Raw genomic sequence first — 20,602 nt, 5'->3', positions numbered from 1 at the left:
ACATTTAATAAGTGATAACTTTGGATTGCAAGCAGGTAGAGATATCATGTTTACACTCAAATTGTAATTTAAAATCCTCTTTAACACGTTGGCTGCTTCGAACGTTCAGCTCCAGTGTGGAACGTTCAAAGAACGGGTAGGGCCGCGTCGGCAACGGACGTGAGCAGCACTACCTAGGTAGTGCTCGCGACAACCGTTGGCCGACGGCAGCAGCCATCGGGTTGATTGTAAAGGCAGATTCTAAATCACAATTCAGAATGTTGACATTTTCTTGTCCCAACAGTTTGGTGCCTGCTACCAGTATCCTGGGTCACATGACTATGATTTGCTCTTGAGCTGTATATTACTCCCAGACAGTGAGCTAAAATGGGACTAGGTGTTTGCAGGAGGGACCATCCTGCCAGGATGGCTGGGGGTGGAGCTGTTCCCTGTCCCACTTACACCTCCAAAGGGCTTACCTCCAGCACACACAAAAGAACCAGAAACTAGTCTTTTGTCAACCCAAACATCTTGGAGCCTTGGCAGGGATAGGAGAGAACTTAACATAGCCAGATGTGGGGGTGGTATAGGGATTCCGCCCACTTCAAAGGGTGGCATCATAAAAATACTGGACCCTCAGGACACCTTTAAAGTAAACTACTGGTCCTTTGAAAGAATTCCTGAACCCCCAGAGGATTGTGCTGCTGCTACCAGACTACATCCCTGCTGCTAAAGGCCTGCCTTGCTGCTTGAAGGAGAACTGGATCATCTCCTTGAACCCAGGACCACCAGAAGTGACTCCAAGAGCTACTTGGCTGCCCTCCTGGGTGAGCAAAAGGAACAAAATTAACTACATTGATGTTGAACCCTGCACCTGGCCTCTGATGGAGCGACTCCTAGCCCCCCAAGTGGTGCCTTCAGTTTCTGAACTTTTGGAAGTGATGTTAAGGGTGCTGCTCCTGTCAAACCCTAAAAAACGTAAACTTAGAAAGATTTTCACCAAAAACTGTCCTGAGACACGACGGAAGGCCAGGAGCCTACATGCCAGCTAATCTGCCCCTGGTGCATCACAAGTTAATGTTAATGTTAAGGGAAATTTATTGAGCGGGGATGTGAAAAGAGCAGAGTTTTTAAAGATTTCCTAAAAGACAGGAGGGAGCAAGAGGTCTTGAGTGAGAGTGGAAGAGAATTCCATAGCTTGGGAGCCAGGTGAGAGAAGCTGCGGCCGCCAGATTTAGTGAGTTTAAACCGGGGGATAACTAGAAGCTGAAGGTGGGTGGACCTCAAGGTGCGGGGAGGACGGTAAGGGGTGATCAGGGACTTCAGGAAAGCAGGGAAGGGACCAGTTAAGGCTTTGAAGACCAGGCAACAGACCTTGAAGGCTATTCTTTCACTGACTGGTAGCCAGTGTAGTTGATGTAATAGAGGTTTGGCCGACTGCCATCTAGGGATTTTAAATGCCAGTCTGGCAGCCTGGTTCTGGATGATCTGTAGCCTAGCCAGCTGGGATTTGGGGAGGCCATGGTATAGGGCGTTAGAGAAGTCCAAACGGGACATCACCAAAGCTATTAAAACTTGTAGCAGGGCTTCGGAAGTCAGAAGATGGGCAACTTTCCGTATCCTGTATAGCAGGAACATACAGGAGGATGTTACAGCACTCACCTGGGCCTTGAGAGTGAGCTCAGAGTCAATAATGACCCCGAGACTCTTTACACAGCCAGCGGGAGAGGAAGGTGACCCAAGCTCAGTTGGCCAGTACTGAGGGCCCCAATGGGGGGCACTTCTCCCAGGGAGGAGAAGATCAGTTTTGCCAGGATTGAGCTTTAATTGATTTTGGTTCATCCAGTGTTGGATGTGTGTCATGACCGCCTGGAAGTTGGTGACAGCGTCAGGGGAGGTGAGGGGGAAAATAATTTGTAAAGTCAACCTGTCTTTGCAGCAGCTCCTGCTACGTTCTTCTTTAAGTGGGAAATCACAGTCAGTGGGATCGCTCAACAATGCTATCCGTCCTCGTGGAGTCCTCTTCAGCTACAGCCTGAAGCTTCATCCCACTAGAGGTTTTCAACTGTCGAAAGCCTGTTTACGTCCAAAAGTAAAAACCTTCACCCGGCTTGACAGCGACCAGTTCCCAATCGACCACAACAACCATTTTGGCGTGGAAATCCGGCTCCTCCTTCTCTGCTCTTTTTCCTGCTATTGTCAACAGCTTTACCAAGACCTCGCCATGTGAGTCCAGCCTGCTGCTTTGATCTACTGAAATCTACCTTCTCCTCAACAGGCTAGCTTGACTCCAGTCGCATGAAGATCATGGGACCCACATCTGGGCATAACCGTCCCACTCAGGGTGACAAATACAAAAAGAACAATTGATGGACAGAATCCTGAACAATGTCAAACATTCACCCCAGTACAGAGATCTGGGCCTAAATCCATATTTTCTCATTTTATTTGCTCCCCATGATATTCCAGTTTAAACCCAGCCATATGCAAGTCAGTCTCGAGCCTGCTCCCCATAGGAATAGTTCAACCCGAACTGCCAGGTCAGGCAGTTCGGGCTGGACTGTTCACATAAGGAACAGGGTCAAGACTGATTTGCATATGGCCGGTTCCAAACTGCGGTAGCCTAGTGAGCAAAAGAATGATGGATTAAACCCAGATCTCTTGATTAGGAGTGAGTGGTTGAAAAGTTTCAGTACTCTGTCCACCATCTTGTTGTGTTTACGATGTCTGCCCTAAGTAGCCATGGGTATGCCCAGACGTGGGCCCCTTGCTTGCTGTGCCACTGGATTGAAGCTGGTCCTGCTGATGGGGGGGTGATACTGCAATGCAGGCACCCTTGCACCATGGCGCAAGGATGTCTGCGTTGGCGCAAGGCAACTTTTTCAGCACAGATGAAAGTAAAAACACAGAGGTGTGCCGTTTTCTTTTGTTTTTTAAATGACGCAGTGCTACACAGCTACATTGCTTGCAGCGCTGCACCATTTTGTTGTAAATATACACCTTGGAATTTTTAGTGAATTTCTAAGGTTTTTAAATTCAATTGCCTAACAATAATGTCCCTGTAACCATTGGCTTTTTCAACACCTGGGTGTAAAATTCTGGTCCGCTAATGAAGTTTGCGGGATTCTCCAACTCTGCGTTTCATGGAGAACATGTCATTTCATGTGCACGGGCAGTGCGATGAGACTTGATGGGTGCTTGCAAGCAGCTGAGCAACCCTCAGCAGCTACGGAGAGTTCATCCCAGTAATGCACCAACAGGCCCCTTTACAGAGTGGCTGAGAAAGGGGGCGGGACCTCCAATGACCTACCAGCAATCCCGTTGTGGAGGACTTACTTGTCACAACAATAGGGGTTCTTGACCCCTAATGACTCTCAGCAGCCAAAGGGAATGTATCCCCCAATCCGTAATGCACCAGGAGGACCCTATGTAGAGTGGTTGAAAAAGGGGGTGGGACCTCCGATGACGTTTCAGCAGTCCTGCTGTGGAGGACTTACTTATATCAACAATTGGGGTTCTTGGCCCCCAATGACCCTCATCAGCGAAGGATATTTCCTCCCCCAACCAGTAGTATGCCAGTAGGCTTTGGTGCAGAGTGATTGAGAAAGGGGGTGGGGCCTCTGATGAAGGCTCAGCAATCCGGTTGTAGGGGACTTACTTATCACAACAATATGGGGTTCATGGCCCCCAACGTCCCTCAGCAGCCAAGGGGAGTTCATCCCTCAACCTGTAGGACACCAGAAGGACCCTGAGCAGGGTGGTTGAGATAGGGGGTAATGCCTCTGATGCCGTCTCAGCAATCCCGCTGTGGGGGACTTACATATCCCACCAATAGGGATTCTTGGCCCCTAACGACCCTCAGCAGTCAAGAGGACTTTATCCCCCAAACTGTAGTGTGCCAGGAGGCCCTTGTGCAGAGTGGTTGAGAAAGGGTCGGGCCTCTGACTACATCTCAGAAACCCGGCTGTGGGGGCGTACTTACTTGTCTTAACGAAAGGGGTTCTAGGTTCCCAATGATCCTCAGCAGCCAGGAGGAGTTCATCCCCCAACCAGAAGTATGTCAGGAGGCCCATGTGCAGAATGGTTGAGAAAGGGGCCTCCGACGACGTCTCAGCAGCCCAGCAATAGGAGACTTACATGTCGCAAACATAGGGGTTCTTGGCCCCCTGAAACCCTCATCAGACAAGGAGAATGTATCCCTCAACCAGTAGTACACCAAGAGGCCCCTGTGCAGAGTGGTTAAGAAAGAGGGAGGGGCCTGTAACAATCTCAGCAATATGGCTGTGGAGTACTTACATATCGCAACACTAGGAGTTCTTGGTCCCATTGACCCTCAGCAGCCAAGGGGACTTCATCCCCCAACTAGTAGTATGGCAGGAGGCCCTTTAGCAGAGTGGTTAACAAAAGGGTGCAGTCCCCCTACGACATCTCAGGAATCCATTCCCCGGGCCTGGCCATTACCAAATGGAGGAAGAGGACTACCTGGGCCAATTTCAACCCTGTGAACCCCATTCCCCAGGACCTGATCTTTTATTTTTTTGTTTATTAATACAGGAGGGGGCCATGTGGCTTTCCGGGGCCGTTTTGGCCTAGGGAACCCCAACCCCCCCATTCTCTGGGTGCCCTATGGGATTCTATAGACTGCCTTGCAAAAATACGGGATATTAAATAGTAAGATATCTATATTATGGCATTGAGAGATGTCTTTTCACTTTACACCTCAATCAGACATGAGGATGGTTTAACAGCATGCTAATATTTTCTCAGAGCGTGAACAATGACTTATATTGAGCACTCAAAAATGTTGATTGAAATGCTTAGTTTCTGCTTTACCCATAATGGATTTATCTTTGATGGAACCCACTAACTACGAAAGTGAGGAACAGCTATGGAGACATCTTTTGCCCATACTTATCCAAATCTGCTTCTGGGCTACTGGAAAGCAGGAACAATATGGACTGATAAAAATCAGAACATGTTAGATCGTGTAGGATTATGGACAAGGTTTATCGAGGACCTCTTCCTAATCTTGGAAGGACACAGGAATAATTTGGAGCAATTAATTTTTATCTTTGAATCAGAATGCTTATAATCTGAACTCCATTCATGCTGTCAGTTCACAACAGGTAACCTTTTTTAATGTTGAGATATTTTATCAAAGACGTGAAACAAAGCCCATCGAAAAGCGACATAATGCAATAGTATCCTTCACAGTGCACACCTAAAGATGTTTTAATGGAGTATCCCTTTTGGAGAAATGTTAAGATCCAGAAGTGACTGCTCGGAGAGAACGGTAATTTTGAGGAACAGATACAAGAAATGCAAATGATGTTTCTGACTTGAGGAGACCCACCTGAAGTGCTTATGAATGCAGAACATAGAGCAATAGTCAGAAAAGAGAAGAACTTCAAATTGCTCACAGAAAGGAAACATTGGTGGACAATAACATCTTCATAATCATAGATTACAACTGTAAACAATGAGAATTAAATCAAATACTAGAAATAAAATGGAAAATTGTGCAACTTGATAAAACCCTGAGGGATATGCTCAGAGACCACCCTAGTGTACCACATAGGAAGGTGAATCTTTGGAAATCTCTTAACAAAAAGTCATCTATCAATCAATCAATCAATCAGCATTTGTTAATTGTGACTATTCACCTGTGAGGGTCTGAAGGGGCTGGCAGGGGGTGGAGGTTGAGGTGGGGGCTGCAGGTCCCACTGAATGCTGACGTTCAGTCGAATAGCCGGGTCTTGAGATCCTTCCTGAATTGGGTCAGCGACGGTGACAGCCTCAGGTGGAGAGGCAGGGTGTTCCAGGTTTTGGCGGTGATGTAGAAAAAGGATCTTCTTCTGGTCCTGGTCTCACGGATCCGAGGGACGGTGGCAAGGGCCAGTTGGGCAGAACGGACGTGTCTGGTAGGAACTTGGAATGAGAATAGGTGGTTCAGGTACGCTGGTCTGGCATTGTGGAGGGCTTTGCAGTTGTGTGTGAGGAGCTTGAAGGTCACTCTTGGTTGACTGGGAGCCAGTTGAGTTCTCGTAGGTATTCAGCGATGTGGCTGTGGCAGGGGTTGTTGAGGACCAGTTTGGTGAGGCGTTTTGAACATTCAGTAGTTTCCTGAGGAGTTTCTGGATGAGGCCTGCATAATGTGCATTGCCATAGAGATGGCGTTGATCTGGGGGTTCATAGTAAGGGAGGAGTCCAGTATGATGCAGAGTTTGTACTGTGGTCTGTGGATGTATGAAGGGTTCCTAACGTGGTGGGCCACCAAGCAATGAGGACAAGGACTTCGGTCTTGTCGGAGTACAGCTTGAGGCAGCTGTCTCTTATCCAGGTGGCGACGACCTTCATCCCATTGTGGAAGTGGTTTCTAGCCATTGTGGGCTCCTTTGTGAGGGAGAGGATCAGCTGGGTGATGTCATCATAGGAGACAATGTTGAGTCCATGGTGCCTAACTATGGCCGCGAGTGGGGCCATGTAGACGTTGATGAGGGTGTGGCTCAGGGAAGAGCCATGGAGGACTGACCATTCGATCTCCGGTGGTAGTCTGACTCTCTGTGTTCTACCAGAGAGGAAGAAACAGATCCAGTCCTGGGTTTTGTTATGGATGCCGGCATCGTGGAGTCTCGTGCGTACGGTGTGGTGGGAGATGTGTCAAAGGCCGACATGAGATCCAGGAGGATGAGGGCTGCTGTTTCTCCCTGGTCGAGGAGGGCTCAGATGTCATCGGTGGTGGCGAGGAGGGCTATCTTAGCAATGTGGTTGCTTCGGAAGCTGGATTGAGAGGAGTCCAGGACGTGGTCGGCTTCTATGAACTCGGAGAGTTTTGCAATCTTGAGGTCTGTCCGTTCAGTGGATGGATTCTCAGCATGGGGCTGATATTGCCGTGTTTCCAATTGTCAGGGAAGGTGGTGGTCTCGATGGAGCAGTTGATGATGCAGCGTAGTTCAGGGGTGATGGTGGCTCTGTGGAAGATGTAGTGCAGGCGGGAGTCTAAGGGTGCTCCAGAGTGAATGCTCATGATGGTTTTGAGGGAGTCGTCTGTGGTGAGCGGGGCCAGTTGAGCAGGATCTGTTGGGGCCATCGTCGTCACGCGTGGTGCTGGCAGGAGTGATGGGTGGGTTTTGGGTGTCAAAGCTGTTGCAGATCTGCTAGATCTTGTGATGAAAGATAGTGCTGAGTTTGTTGCCAAGGTCTTGGGAGGGTGTGACATCTGTGGTCTCGCAGCTGGGTTTGGCGAACTCCTTTATGATGGCGAAGAGTTCTTTGCTGTTGTGTGCATTGGCATTGATTCTTTCTTGCATGGTCATTTTCTTTGTGGTATTGATGAGGATCTGGTGTGCGGTGATGGTGGTTTTGAAGGCTCCGTGGGCTTCTGGGGTTTTGTTGTTCCTCCAACTCTTCTTGAGCCATCTACAGTTGCGTCTGGATGCGGTAAGGGTGGCAGTGAACCAACTGGCTTTCTTGGAGTGTTGCTTGCCAGTCACTTTCTTGAGAGGCATCAGAACAATTGGGGATCCATTGGTGGAGGTGGTATGCTGATGTATTGGTGCCTTTGGATGTCAGCGGTGTGGTTGGTTGTGTCCACTAGGTTTGGTGAAGGAGAAGTGAACGCAGTCGTGGTCAGTCCAGAGGAGTCAGGAGGTACGGCTGTAGCCTGTAGGTGATGTTTTCGCTGACAGGGAAGATGGGGCCAAGCATATATCCTGCTGTGTGGATCAGAGAAGTGACTAGCTGCTTGAGTCTGATATTGGTGAGGTTCTCCAGAAGGGCTGCAGCGTTCTGGTTATTGGGGTTGTCCAGGTGGAAGTTGAGTGTTGCGGAGTAAAATGTAATTAGTAGATGCAAGAGACTGGAGTGCGAAGAAGTCGATGAAGCTGTCACTGAAAGGCGGGCTGGGGCCAGGAGGTCTGCAGATGAGGGTGCTGCGGAGGGTGGTGTTGGGGTTGATCTAGACCAAGTGGAAATGTTCCATGGTTGTTGTTGGGTCATCCGAGTGGGTGGTCAGGCTGAATGCCCAGTAAAATATCTTAGCTCTAGTATAAATGGCTCCTCAAAATGTACTAAATTCAAGGCATGCAAGCATTTAAACTCATATGATGGGTAAAAAAAAGAAAATAAGGGAACACATCACGTGTGAAACAATATGTAGTTTATATTTTGAAATGCACATGAACTATGTTTGGAGTGCCAATAATAAAGTGAAACTTAGGGTCCTACAACATTTACAGGCCATACAAAATTGTGACTATACCTACCCCATAGCAATACATTTTTTGGACAAACACAATGGTGACATTGAAGAGCTACATTATTACACATCAAAGCATAAAAAAGAGGGGGGGTAACCAAGAACTGACCTTAAAAGAATGGAATTATCTTATCATTATGATGGGAAAAGAACCTCCCCTGGGACATAATTTAGATGTAGAAGGTTATATTTATTTATGGAGTGTATTTCATAATTTCCAACCTTAATAGAATAACTTCCCTCTTTTATATTCTACGTCTTTTATCATGAAATTTTAATTCCTGTAATTATGTGTTGTTTTTATCCAAAATAAAGAAAGAAAGAGAGCGAGAACTCTGCAATCTGTCAAGTCACGCTGCACTCTAGGTATTACTAGAGGTCCCTTTCAAGTAAGATGCAAAAGCATTAGAATTGTTTCAGAAACCTGCAGTTCCACAAGTCATTACTAGAGGTTCCTCACTAGTCTGAGGCAACTGTTACAATGACCTTCACCAAACTGAGGGGCTGTGACTTTAACACAAACACAGGGGAATAGGAAGGGGGGTGCGGTGGGTGAGGGCTGCACTGGGTTTCATCACTGAGCGGTGACAAAATAGCACAAATATGTGTTTTTAAAATAAAAATAAATTTTTGGGGCTCACAACACTATATAATAAAATTAAAATATGCAAAATTCAATGTGCGGGGGCGGGGGTGGTGACAAGAAATGTTCCGCACTTGGTACCACCTGATCGTGCTATGCCACTGTATATACCTACACACCTTTTTAATTCAAATGATTTGCACTTCTTTTCCCTAGGATAATTTAATTTGCCAAAGAGTGTTTAAAATAATGAGTCAAAATTACAGATTTCAATAAACTTCTTTATTTGTTGACAAAGTAAGTGATACTACCCACCTATATTTAGGAACTAACAGTCTCTGTTAACTACAAGTGCCATTAAATGTCTAATTTCAGCTCTATATATTTAGGTGGGTGTGGAAGTATGTGCAATCAAGTCTTTTAAAGTGAGCATTACATAGTTTTGGGTTAAATACTAGGAATTCTTTTTTCTTGGGAAATTACATGAGATGTAAATTAGGAGAAAGTAAAAAATAAAATTACAAACATTGGCTTTAAGGAGCACTATGCAGTAATAGTTTGAAGGCAAAGTTTTAAAACCAGTAGTTGCCCTTATTTTATTGTGTATCTCTATGACTTTTCCACAATTCTGACAAATGTCTATAATATGAGAAAGTTGAGAAATTGTATTTAAAACTTATTAAAAAGGTGGAAAGTCTCCCAAAAATTGCCCAATTTCCAAATGTCTCATTATTACAAAATCTTCTTTCAAATCAGAACAAAGGCAGCATTCTATCTGCTGGTACAAGATTTGTGACACGTTTTATGTTAAAATAAATTGACATGTTTAACTCAGGCAACTCCAGTGTTTTGTTTCTCGAACCTCTCAAAATGTACAAGATATTGCTACCTTTCCTACAAAAACTAAAAGTGAAACAAATCTCTGTACCCAGGATCCCGCCCAAAAGCTCAATATGTAAAGAAACATGTTTCAATAATAAACAATCATTCTGAAGAACAGTCAAAGAGTATGAGTGATAGATGGCAGGCCTCAGAGACAAAACAACAGAAGGATGTGGCAAGGATGATCGTCACCTGATGCCTATACAGTTCCAAAATGAAAGAAAACTCTCAAAATCAGCAGGATGCCCAAGAACAGTCTGTGCAGCAGAGGACTTGTTGAAAAATGGCCCTCTCTGAATTTTCCTACTATTTTTCTGGACTTCTTTTCGTTGGCCTTAGGATTCTAGGCCATCACCTCGGCTGACCAGTGCTGAAGTGTATGTGCTTTTCTCCTAACCATGGTGACATTGGTGTCTACGCCCGTCCGCGCCTGGACCGCGCCCAGTGCCAGACCCCCTGCCCCTCGCGCTGCCCAGCCCTCCCGCATTACCTACGATGCCGCCACCCTCCTAGCCCTTAACCCCGGTCGCGCCCCCAACTGCGTCCAAGCCGCCCCTGGACAAACCCATGGACCTTTCTCCTGCTACTCCTGCAAATTCAGCGGCACCGACAACATCTCCGCTACGACCACACCACTGACTCCCGACCCCAACCACCTACAATGCATCCTTCTCAACACCCGTTCAGTCCACAGGCACGCCATTGACCTATGGAATCTACTAGACACCATTTCTCCAGACATCGCCTTCCTAACGGAAACATGGATGAATGCTTCCTCCGCACCAGACATCACCATTGCCATCCCTGAAGACTATAAGATCACTCGCAAAGACCGTACCAGCCACATAGGAGGAGGAATCGCTATCGTCCATAAGAAATCAATCCGCATCTCAACCAGCTCTGACGCAAACCTCGCCAACTCCGAACACCTTCACTTCCAGATCCACATCGACCCCAAAACCACACTCAGAGGCACCCTCCTCTACAGACCACCAGGACCCCGCGCAAAATTCAGTGAAGACATCACGGACTTCATCACTCCACACGCACTCCCCTCCAAAGAATACATCCTTCTGGGAGACCTCAACTTTCACCTTGAAAAGATCAACGACCGCAACACCACCACCCTCCTGGACAACCTCGCCAACCTCGGACTTAAACAACTGGTCACTTCCCCCACCCACATCGCAGGTCACACACTCGACCCCATCTTCACCTCCAGCAATCATGTCTCCTTCAGCCACACTACGGATCTCCTCTGGACTGACCACAGCTGCGTTCACTTCACCTACAACAAGCCCAAACCCACCAACCACCTCCAACCAACTCTGCAAAGAAACTGGAACAAAATCACCACCGACCATATCTCCTCATCGCTCCTTCTAAACACCCCAGCCCACTCCTCGGACCCAAACCTAGCCGCCGCCAACTTCACCCTATGGTTATCCAACACCGCCGACACCTTAGCACCACTGAAAAAACGTCAAAGCAAACCTGGCAACAAGAAGGCCTCATGGTTCAACGATGATCTTAAGAAGTCCAAGAAACTCTGCCGCACCCTTGAAAAAGCGTGGAAAAAAGACCCAACCACCAGCACCAAGGACGCCTTCAAAAACGCCACCCGCACTCACCACCAACTAATCCGAAAGGCCAAGAAAACAGCATTCAAGGATCGACTTGACAACAACGCCCACAACAGCAAGGAACTTTTCAACATCGTCAAGGAGTTTTCCAATCCCTCGGCCAACTCCAACGACATCACCCCCTCTCAAGCCCTCTGCGACTCCCTAGCCTCATTCTTCCACAACAAGATTGCAGACATCCACAACAGCTTCGACAACCAACCCGGTGCCCAACCCACCCAACCACATGCTGAACACTCTCCCCCCGCGAACACCCTTAACGACTGGAACCCAATCTCCACTGAGGACACCATCCGCCTAATGAACTCCATCCACTCAGGATCCCCCACAGACCCATGCCCTCACCACATCTTCAACAAAGCAGACTCCGTCATAGCACCGCACCTCCGAGACGTCATCAACTGCTCCTTCAACTCCGCCACCTTTCCGGAAAACTGGAAACACGCTGAACTCACCGCCCTTCTGAAAAAACCCACAGCGGACCCCACCGAACTCAAAAATTACCGCCCCATCTCGCTCCTTCCATTCCCGGCCAAAGTAATCGAGAAAGCTGTCAACAACCAGCTCGCCACTTTCCTCGAAGCCAACAAATCCCTCGACTCCGAGCAATCTGGCTTCCGAGCAAAACACAGCACTGAGACCGCCCTCATCGCAGCAACAGACGACATTCGAACTCTACTGGACAATGGAGACACAGTCGCCCTCATCCTCCTCGACCTCTCTGCAGCATTCGACACAGTCTGCCACAGCACCCTTTTACAACGCCTCACCAACATCGGAATACATGGAAAAGCACTTGAATGGATCACCTCGTTCCTCACCGGAAGAACCCAGAGAGTCCGCCTTCCACCATTCAAGTCCGAGGCCACCGAAGTCATCTGTGGCGTACCACAAGGATCCTCTCTCAGCCCCACCCTCTTCAACGTATACATGAGCCCCCTCGCGACCATCGCCCGCCAACACAACCTCAACATCATCTCTTACGCGGATGACACTCAACTGATCCTTTCTCTCACCAAGGACCCCAGCACCGCCAAAACTAACCTACACGAAGGAATGAAAGAAGTTGCTGAATGGATGAAACACAGCCGTCTGAAACTGAACTCAGATAAAACAGAAGTCCTCATCCTAGGTACATCCCCCTCTGCATGGGACGACTCTTGGTGGCCGGAAGCCCTTGGAAAAGCACCCATCCCGACAGACCACGCACGGAACCTAGGCGTTATCCTGGATTCTTCACTTTCAATGAACAGACAAGTCAGCGCCGTATCCTCATCTTGCTTCAACATTCTTCGCATGCTCAAAAAAACATTTTGATGGATCCCCACCGAAACCAGGAAAACAGTCACCCATGCTCTGGTCACGAGCCAACTGGACTACGGAAACACCCTCTACGCAGGCACTACCGCTAAACTCCAAAAGAAACTCCAACGAATCCAAAACGCCTCAGCCAGAATCATATTAGACATCCCACGCAACAAACACATCTCTGGTCACCTGAAAGACCTCCACTGGCTACCCGTCAATAAGAGAATCACTTTCCGACTGCTAACCCACACACACAAATCACTCTACGACATCGGACCAGAATGCCTCAACTCAAGACTGTCCTTCTACACCCCCTCCCGCCAACTACGTTCCTCCAGCCAAGCCCTCGCCACTGTACCCCGCATCAACAAGACCACCATGGGAGGCAGATCCTTCTCTTACCTGGCTGCTAAAACATGGAACTCACTCCCCACTCACCTTCGCCTTACCCAGAACCACCTAGCTTTCAGAAAGCAACTTAAAACGTGGATATTTGACAAGTAATCCTCCTCCCCCTCCTTAGCGCCTTGAGACCCTCTGGGTATGTAGTGCGCTATATAAATTCTCTGACTTGACTTGACTTGTATACTCAATAGACATATTTAGTTTACTTGTCAGTCCCTTGTAAAGTGGTATACAATATACCCAAGGCCTGTTATCTAAATGTTAATAGTGGGCCTGCAGCACTGGTTGTGCCACCCATACAAGTAGCCTTTCAAACCTGTTTCAGGTCTGCCATTGAAGGGCCTGTGTGTGCAGTTTACTGCTACTTTGACTTGCCATTTAAGAACACTTGCCAAGTCTTAAACTCCCTGTTTATTACACCTACAGCACCACTACGGCAAGCCCTAAGTAGCCCCAAGTGCAGGTGCTGTGTAACTAAAAGGTAGGACATGTACTTTAGGATTTACATATCCTAGTAGTGACAATCAGGTAACTTTACTTTCAATACTTTATTTTCACTACTGTGAGGCCTACTACTCTATATGTCTAGCATTGGGAATTCCTTAAACCACTTTAAAGCTGTAATTCCTGATTATAAAGGAGTAGCTGATTTATGTTTTATATATTTGGAATTGTAATAATAAATCCTCTTTAATGGTAATGTTGGCTTTACCATTACTATTTTAAACATGGAACTTTTAGAAAGTGGGATTTCTCTGCTGTTACTGTTCTGTGTGCATGGCAGCATGTCTCTACGTGTCTTGGGAGGGTGACAGGTACACTTTGTGCATTCCCTCTAGACAGCCACACACATACACAGGAAGGGTCAGTGTGACAGAATTTATCTGCATTCTGATAGCGCTTCCTGGGCAGGAAGAGAGAGGGGGAGCTGACACTTACACCTGAATATGTACAGTCCTGTTTCCCACATAAAGGGCTGATTACCCCTTACTGATAGTATGGAGCCACGGCTGGGGTGAAAGGGAAACCTGTGCACTTCAAAACCAGCTTAAAAGTCACCCCCACTTCAAAGTCGAATTTGGGTATAAGTACTGGGTCTCTATCCCTACCAAGATAAGACACCTTTGCATTTTGTCAGAAGGACTGCCGTGCTGCATAAAGGACTCATTGCTGGACAGCTGACCTGTGTTGCTCTGCTGCTCTCTGATTCTGCTGAAGGAGAGTTGGACTATGCCTTTTTCTGCAAGTGTGCTCCAAGTGCTTGTTGGCTTGCCTCCTGTTTCTAGAGATTCAGTGATATCAAAGTCTCTATCCCTGCTCATGTGCCTGGTTCACTGGGAGATACTTGAAACGGACATTGACACATCTCCTGTCTGTGTGTAGCAGAACCGGCGCATCACCCCGATTGCAGGAGTAAAATTGATGCTTTGCTTTTGCAACCAACGCAGTGCCTTGAGAGGCCAGTGCATCTGAACGATGCATCACCACTGCAGCAGCTCAGAGAGATTGCGGCATCCCTCAACTCTGTGAAGAAACACAGGACATCACTCTACGGAACCGACACATCTCAGCCTGGTATCTCGCCAGCAGGATTGATGCATTGCCATCACTGTGTAGAGAAGAATCAATACATCTTCGACCTGTGGGGTTGAAACTGATGAATCTCACAAGTCCCCTGGCTGATGCAATGTTGCAACCAGGAAAGGTACCTTGTTCAATGGGGCTTCAGTGGGTCCTGTAGTCAGCTGGTGCACCATTGCAGTCGCCCGGGTTTTGACTTTGCTCCAGTCCAGCACGACCTCAAGTAACCCCAAAAACGCTATTTGCTTCTAAGTGCTATTGTTCACTTATTCTTTTAAAATTCATATCTTGACTTTTAATTATTGGATTTTTTTCGTTTTGGTCTTCTTTTTTTACAGAATATAATAGCAGGGGCGGCTCTAGGCTCATGGCGGCCCGGGTCAGGGAACGTAGGTAGGAGGCCCCGGAAGAGGTGGTCCAGGCGGGGCAGAGCGCAGAGGCCAGTGAAGTGGGGGGGGGGGGTTAGGGTGTTTGGAAGTTCGGTAGGGAGGACGGTGGCAGTGTCTCCCCGACCCGCTGACGCCTCAGGTGATGAACAACTGACTGTGCTTGCAAAGGAACGATTTTAAACTGATTTTAAAAGTGAATTGCTGATTTAATAGCGCCGATTTAGTTGGAGCCCTTGTAGTCTATTTTGTATTATAATAGCGCTACACGCCCCAGGGCAACATTTGCAGGCCAAAATAACTAAACTTACCATCTAAGCCAGCCTGTGCTCGATCAATCGTCCTGCCCGCCCCGGTCCGACTCGGCAACCAGTGCCGTTGAGCGGAGGGCGGGTCAGGCAGAGCCAGGTCACTTCCGCCTACAGCGAGCGGTTAGCGCTCTAGTTGCTGCATGCTGAGGGGTATTTAGGCAGCGAGGAGCAGGCGGCGTATCACAGTAGGGTGGACGGTGGCAGTGTCTCCCCGACCCGCTGACGCCTCTGGTGATCAACAACTGACTGTGCTTGCAAAGGAACGATTTTAAACTGATTTTAAAAGTGAATTGCTGATTTAATAGCGCCGATTTAGTTGCAGCCCTTGTAGTCTATTTTGTATTATAATAGCGCTACACGCCCCAGGGCAACATTTGCAGGCCAAAATAACTAAACTTACCATCTAAGCCAGCCTGTGCTCGATCAATCGTCCTGCCCGCCCCGGTCCGACTCGGCAACCAGGGCCGTTGAGCGGAGGGCGGGTCAGGCAGAGCCAGGTCACTTCCGCCTACAGCGAGCGGTTAGCGCTCTAGTTGCTGCATGCTGAGGGGTATTTAGCCCCCTCGTCACAGTGAACGCGCAGCGGTCGCGCGCAGCGAAGCGCCTGAGACGCGCCAGAGAGAAGCCCGTCTGCGCCCGTCCGCGACAGGAGGGGGCCAGGGGCTATTCACTCTACCCTATTTTCCATTACCAACTATGGCCTCTACAAAGGACACACGCCTCAAGTACACCCCACAATCCCTACTAGCTCTCCGACCTCAGGGACAACCGAGGTGTGCTTGCGATAACTGGCCATTTCCCGAAGGCCCGTTTTCTTGTCCTCAATGCAGATTCCAAGCTACTTCTGACTCCATTATTACTGGTTTCACAAGGGCCACTGATACTAGCACTAAAACGAAAGGCTGGAAAAGCTTTCTTTTAAATGTTCGATCACTTCCCCGACACCATGTCGAGATCTGGGATACTATCCAGAGTCTCAAACCAGAAGTATGTTTCCTTACGGAAACTTGGTTGAAGCCCCATACTGTCCCATCCATAACTCTGGGTATCCCTCAAGGATATAAAAGTTTAAGACAGGACCGCCCAGTAAAAACTGGCGGAGGAACCGCCATTATTTACAAAGAAAAACTCCATATTACAGTGCTGGAACAAACCATTTTGCCTACTATGGAAATAATGATTTTCAAAATTAATACCAGAACTAAGGACCACTGGAGAGGTGCCCTAGTATACCGACCTCCGGGCCCAAATGCTGGCTTTTCACTAGCCTTAACCGAAATACTAGCCCCACACTTGAGAGCAAAAGAAAACTTTATCGTACTCGGAGATTTTAATTTTCATGCGGACGTAGCTGAAGACCCTGACACCAAACTCCTCCTAGCCGACCTTGCTCTTTTAGGTCTTCATTTAAGAAACTGTGGCCCCACTCATAGAAAAGGCCATACTCTGGATTTAATATTTACCAACCATCCCTCAATACACTGCCACCCCCCCAAATCTATCAACTGGTCCGATCATAGCATGCTGGAATTTTCCTTTTTACAACTTGCTAAACCTTCTGATCCCCCTACTACTTTGAGCATTAAAAGGAGATCATGGCATACAATCACCCCGGACTCTTTTGAGCAAGTCTGGAGAGAGCCAATTATTTCTGACTCTGATAACACTGAATCGGCTCTATCCAAACTAAACAACACCCTTCTGGATACCATAAACTCTTTAGCTCCACAAAAGATTGTCAAAAAACCCTCGACCACCAAAAAAGAAACATGGTACTCCGAATCACTAAAAATAGAGAAACAAAAATGCAGAAAGCTGGAAAAACAATGGAGAAAGAATCATTCTCTCGCCAGCAAGGAACTTTATCAGCAGGCAATATCTACCTACTACAAAAACATTAAAAAGGCAAGAAAAACCTGCTTGCTGTCTCAGCTTGATGAAGCCGGCAACTCTACTAGAGAATTATATAAAATCCTCAAGACTTTTACCAACCCTTTGGCTTGCGAAAGTCCTGACACTTTCTCTCAAGAGTTGTGTAATAATATCTCTCAATTTTTTGAGGATAAAATCGACACCATCTACAATAAAATCCTGGCCAAACACCCCAATAACTCGGAAGACCTTAGTACCTTATGTAAAGAAATTCCCACAGAGATCTTCAAAGTCATTCCAGAAGTCGCAGAGAGTGATATTCTATCAATATTGAGCAACATAAAATCTGGCTCCCCTCATGATCTTCTCCCTGCTAGACTAACTAACAACCTGAGCAGATCATTATGCCCAATCATCACAAAAATCCTCAATCTCTCCTTTAAAGAAGGTAAACTCCCGCAACAGTGGAAAGAGGCAGTTGTGAATCCGATACGTAAAAATACCACCTCTCCCTGGACGGAACTCTCCAACCTCCGCCCAATCTCTCTTTTGCCCCTCCTGAGCAAGTTGGCTGAGAAATTTGTTAACACCCAGATTTCCAGTTTCATAGAAGCGACAGGGGGCCTGGACCAATCTCAATCCGGGTTCAGGCCCAACTACAGCACCGAATCAGCACTCCTCTCCGTGACCGATAACATCAAGATGTCACAGGATAGAGGAGGCTCGATGATTCTGGTGCTGTTAGACCTGTCAGCCGCTTTTGATACTGTGTCGCATAAAATCCTGCTGAGCCGACTGCAAGGAGTGGGCATTAGAGGTCAGGCGCTTGCATGGTTGGAAAGCTTCCTCTCTGGCCGCTCATAATCTGTCAGCCTGGGCCCCTACCATTCCATCTCTAGGGCGCTCACAAAGGGGGTGCCACAGGGCTCATGCCTAAGCCCCACATTATTTAATGTGTATGTGGCCCCCCTTGCTGAGATTGTGAGGAAGTACGGATTCACACCAGTGTCTTACGCCGACGACACTCAACTCCTCTACCCTTTCCATGCCCTCAACTCTAATGTTAGGGAAAATTTTGCTCAAGGTATGAGGGCTGTCTCAAACTGGATGGCCTCCAATTACCTCCAGTGTAATGTCGGGAAGACAGAAGTGATGCTCTTTGGGAAAGCTAGCATACTCTGGTCTCCCGACTGGTGGCCCCAGGACTTGGGACCTGTACCCTCCCCAAAACCAACCGTCAAAAATCTGGGTGTGAAACTGGACCAAAACTTAACCCTAAAAGAAAACGCAAATGTGATTGCAGGAGCCTGTTTTCACACCATTGGCCTACTTAGGCGAGTTTTCCCTCTTTTACCGGACACCTACAGAAAGACCCTTGTACAGGCCCTTGTAATAAGTCGATTAGACTATTGCAATGGGCTTCTGATACAAGCTAATGAGGACGCCATCAATCGACTACAGGTAGTTCCGAATACGGCGGCCAGACTGATTCTGAATGCTCCCTCAAGAACATCTTCTAGACCCCTGTTGAGAGAACTACACTGGCTCCCAATACGCCAACGTGTTAAATTTAAGATCTGCTGTACTGTCCACAAATGCCTGTTCGGAAACGGCCCCAACTACTTAACCCAAAAACTACAGCCTTACAAACCGGACCGAGATCTGCTGTCAAGCAACCAATTCCTGCTTAAACCACCTTTTATTAAAAAGACCAGACAAGGTGGCCGAGCCCTCTCTTCAGGGGGGCCGACTTTGTGGAACAATGTGCCCCTTAGCCTCAGACAGATCTCCAATCACTTATCATTTAGAAAAATGCTAAAAACTAATCTGTTCATGGAGGTATAACTAACTGCTGTCCCTCGTCTGTAATCTCAGTTCATCTGCAATGATCCTGTTTTTCACCACCTTTTGCGGTCAAAGCGCGGAGATACCCTGACCGGGGTCGATTCTGGCGCTATAAAAGAAATTAAATAAACAGAGCCGGAGCCCGCCAAATCCCTGCAAGGGATCGCCATGCAAATATGTATCCATCCTCAGAGGATTATTATATTAAGGATATATATTGGCGTGGCGGCCCCTGAGGTTTAGTGGCCCTGTGCAGGTGAGAAAAATCCTAATTTTAAGACTTTTGGTATTCATAGAAGGCATTTAGGAGTCCTAAAGTTAGGACTCCTAACTTCTGTGAATACCGAAATGAGTAAGTGTCTTCTGTGAATACCAAAATGAGTAAGTGCCTTTTGTGAATACCAAAATGATAGTAAGTTTAGGATTTTGTCTTAAGTTAGTTCTGTGAATCGGGCCCTATGTTTTCACACTGCTGTCTAAAAGTAATTCTCAATGAAAAATTCTTGAAATAAAAACATTGCATACAAACTGGAAAACTGATTAAGCCTAATATTTGATGTGAATATAATTACAAGAACACACTTGCTCTGAAAAAGTAATGATTTGGTTAGATTTCAATTCTAATCTCTTCTGGTGAATAATCCCTCAGTATCTCTGCCCACCCTTGAGACAGGGTTGAGATCTCTGATTATACTCGGTACAAGTTGTGACTCACCTGAAACACTAGGAATGGATGTACAAAATGAACCACTACAAACGACCCAAAGACCAAAATAAACATCTGGAGTGACGGTCCATTGATTCGTCGCTATGGAGACGATGAGAACAATGGTGCTGAAGAGGCTGAGGAGTAACCCGCACACTTTCAGAGCAATCATCGTCAAGGAATGACGTTCACCGTGTTCCCTTCACTGGCCACCTGTAAAAAACATATGGATTATTAAAGACATGTAGGGAGCGCTCCTGGTGCTGCAAAGGATTAAACTGGGAATGTTCTTTGGCAGGATTATCTGTGAGGAACTACTTCCAGAGCCCAGGTCGCCTAACTTAGAGTTAGACCCGAATTTGTTTCGGTTTAAGTAGTTATATTCCACAATTTAGTAGACTGTAAAATACTATGAAGAGTTCATGGTGCCCAACTTAACTTATTATTATGAGAAAGTCTACCTTTTACCAAAATAATGTATTAATGGTGTTGATCTGATTTGAAATCAGTAATCATAGTGAATAAATAGTATCTTTCCATGACAACTCATATCTCTTTGGTGCTCTCACAATGGTATAGTGAGAAGCGTATAGTAACAAGCATTGACAAAGCATCTGGTTTGACTTTTGTGCAGCACATGCGCACATTTATACGGCCACACAACATGTTCAGATTGACGTAGATGACACATGAGAATAAGTGACCTACATACCTACTTTTATTCATGTACACACAGACCAGCAGTGGCATAGACAAACCCTCTATACAGACCTACAAGAGCCCATACAAACTACCTGCCATGCACTCACCCATGCACACATACCACAAGACATATATTATGCTA

General features: G+C 47.0%; 1 protein-coding gene across 1 annotated transcript in view; it reads right to left on the bottom strand.

The window, feature by feature from the left end:
* The window catches only part of LOC147663303 (lens fiber membrane intrinsic protein-like), a 45,802-nt gene extending 25,831 nt beyond the window's left edge, over nt 1–19,971 (bottom strand). Inside the window, exon 1 of the mRNA XM_086950544.1 lies at nt 19,768–19,971. Within this exon, the coding sequence (XP_086806670.1) occupies nt 19,768–19,930 (163 nt within the window). The 5' untranslated portion in view covers nt 19,931–19,971. The remainder of the gene's footprint in view (nt 1–19,767) is intronic.
* Between the last annotated feature and the right edge of the window lie 631 nt (nt 19,972–20,602).

The sequence above is a fragment of the Lissotriton vulgaris genome, unplaced genomic scaffold, assembly GCF_964263255.1.
Source record: "Lissotriton vulgaris unplaced genomic scaffold, aLisVul1.2 SCAFFOLD_1751, whole genome shotgun sequence".
NCBI classification, from domain to species: Eukaryota; Metazoa; Chordata; class Amphibia; order Caudata; family Salamandridae; genus Lissotriton; species Lissotriton vulgaris.
Note: the sequence above shows the minus strand (reverse complement) of the source record. Positions and strands in the feature narration are given on the sequence as shown.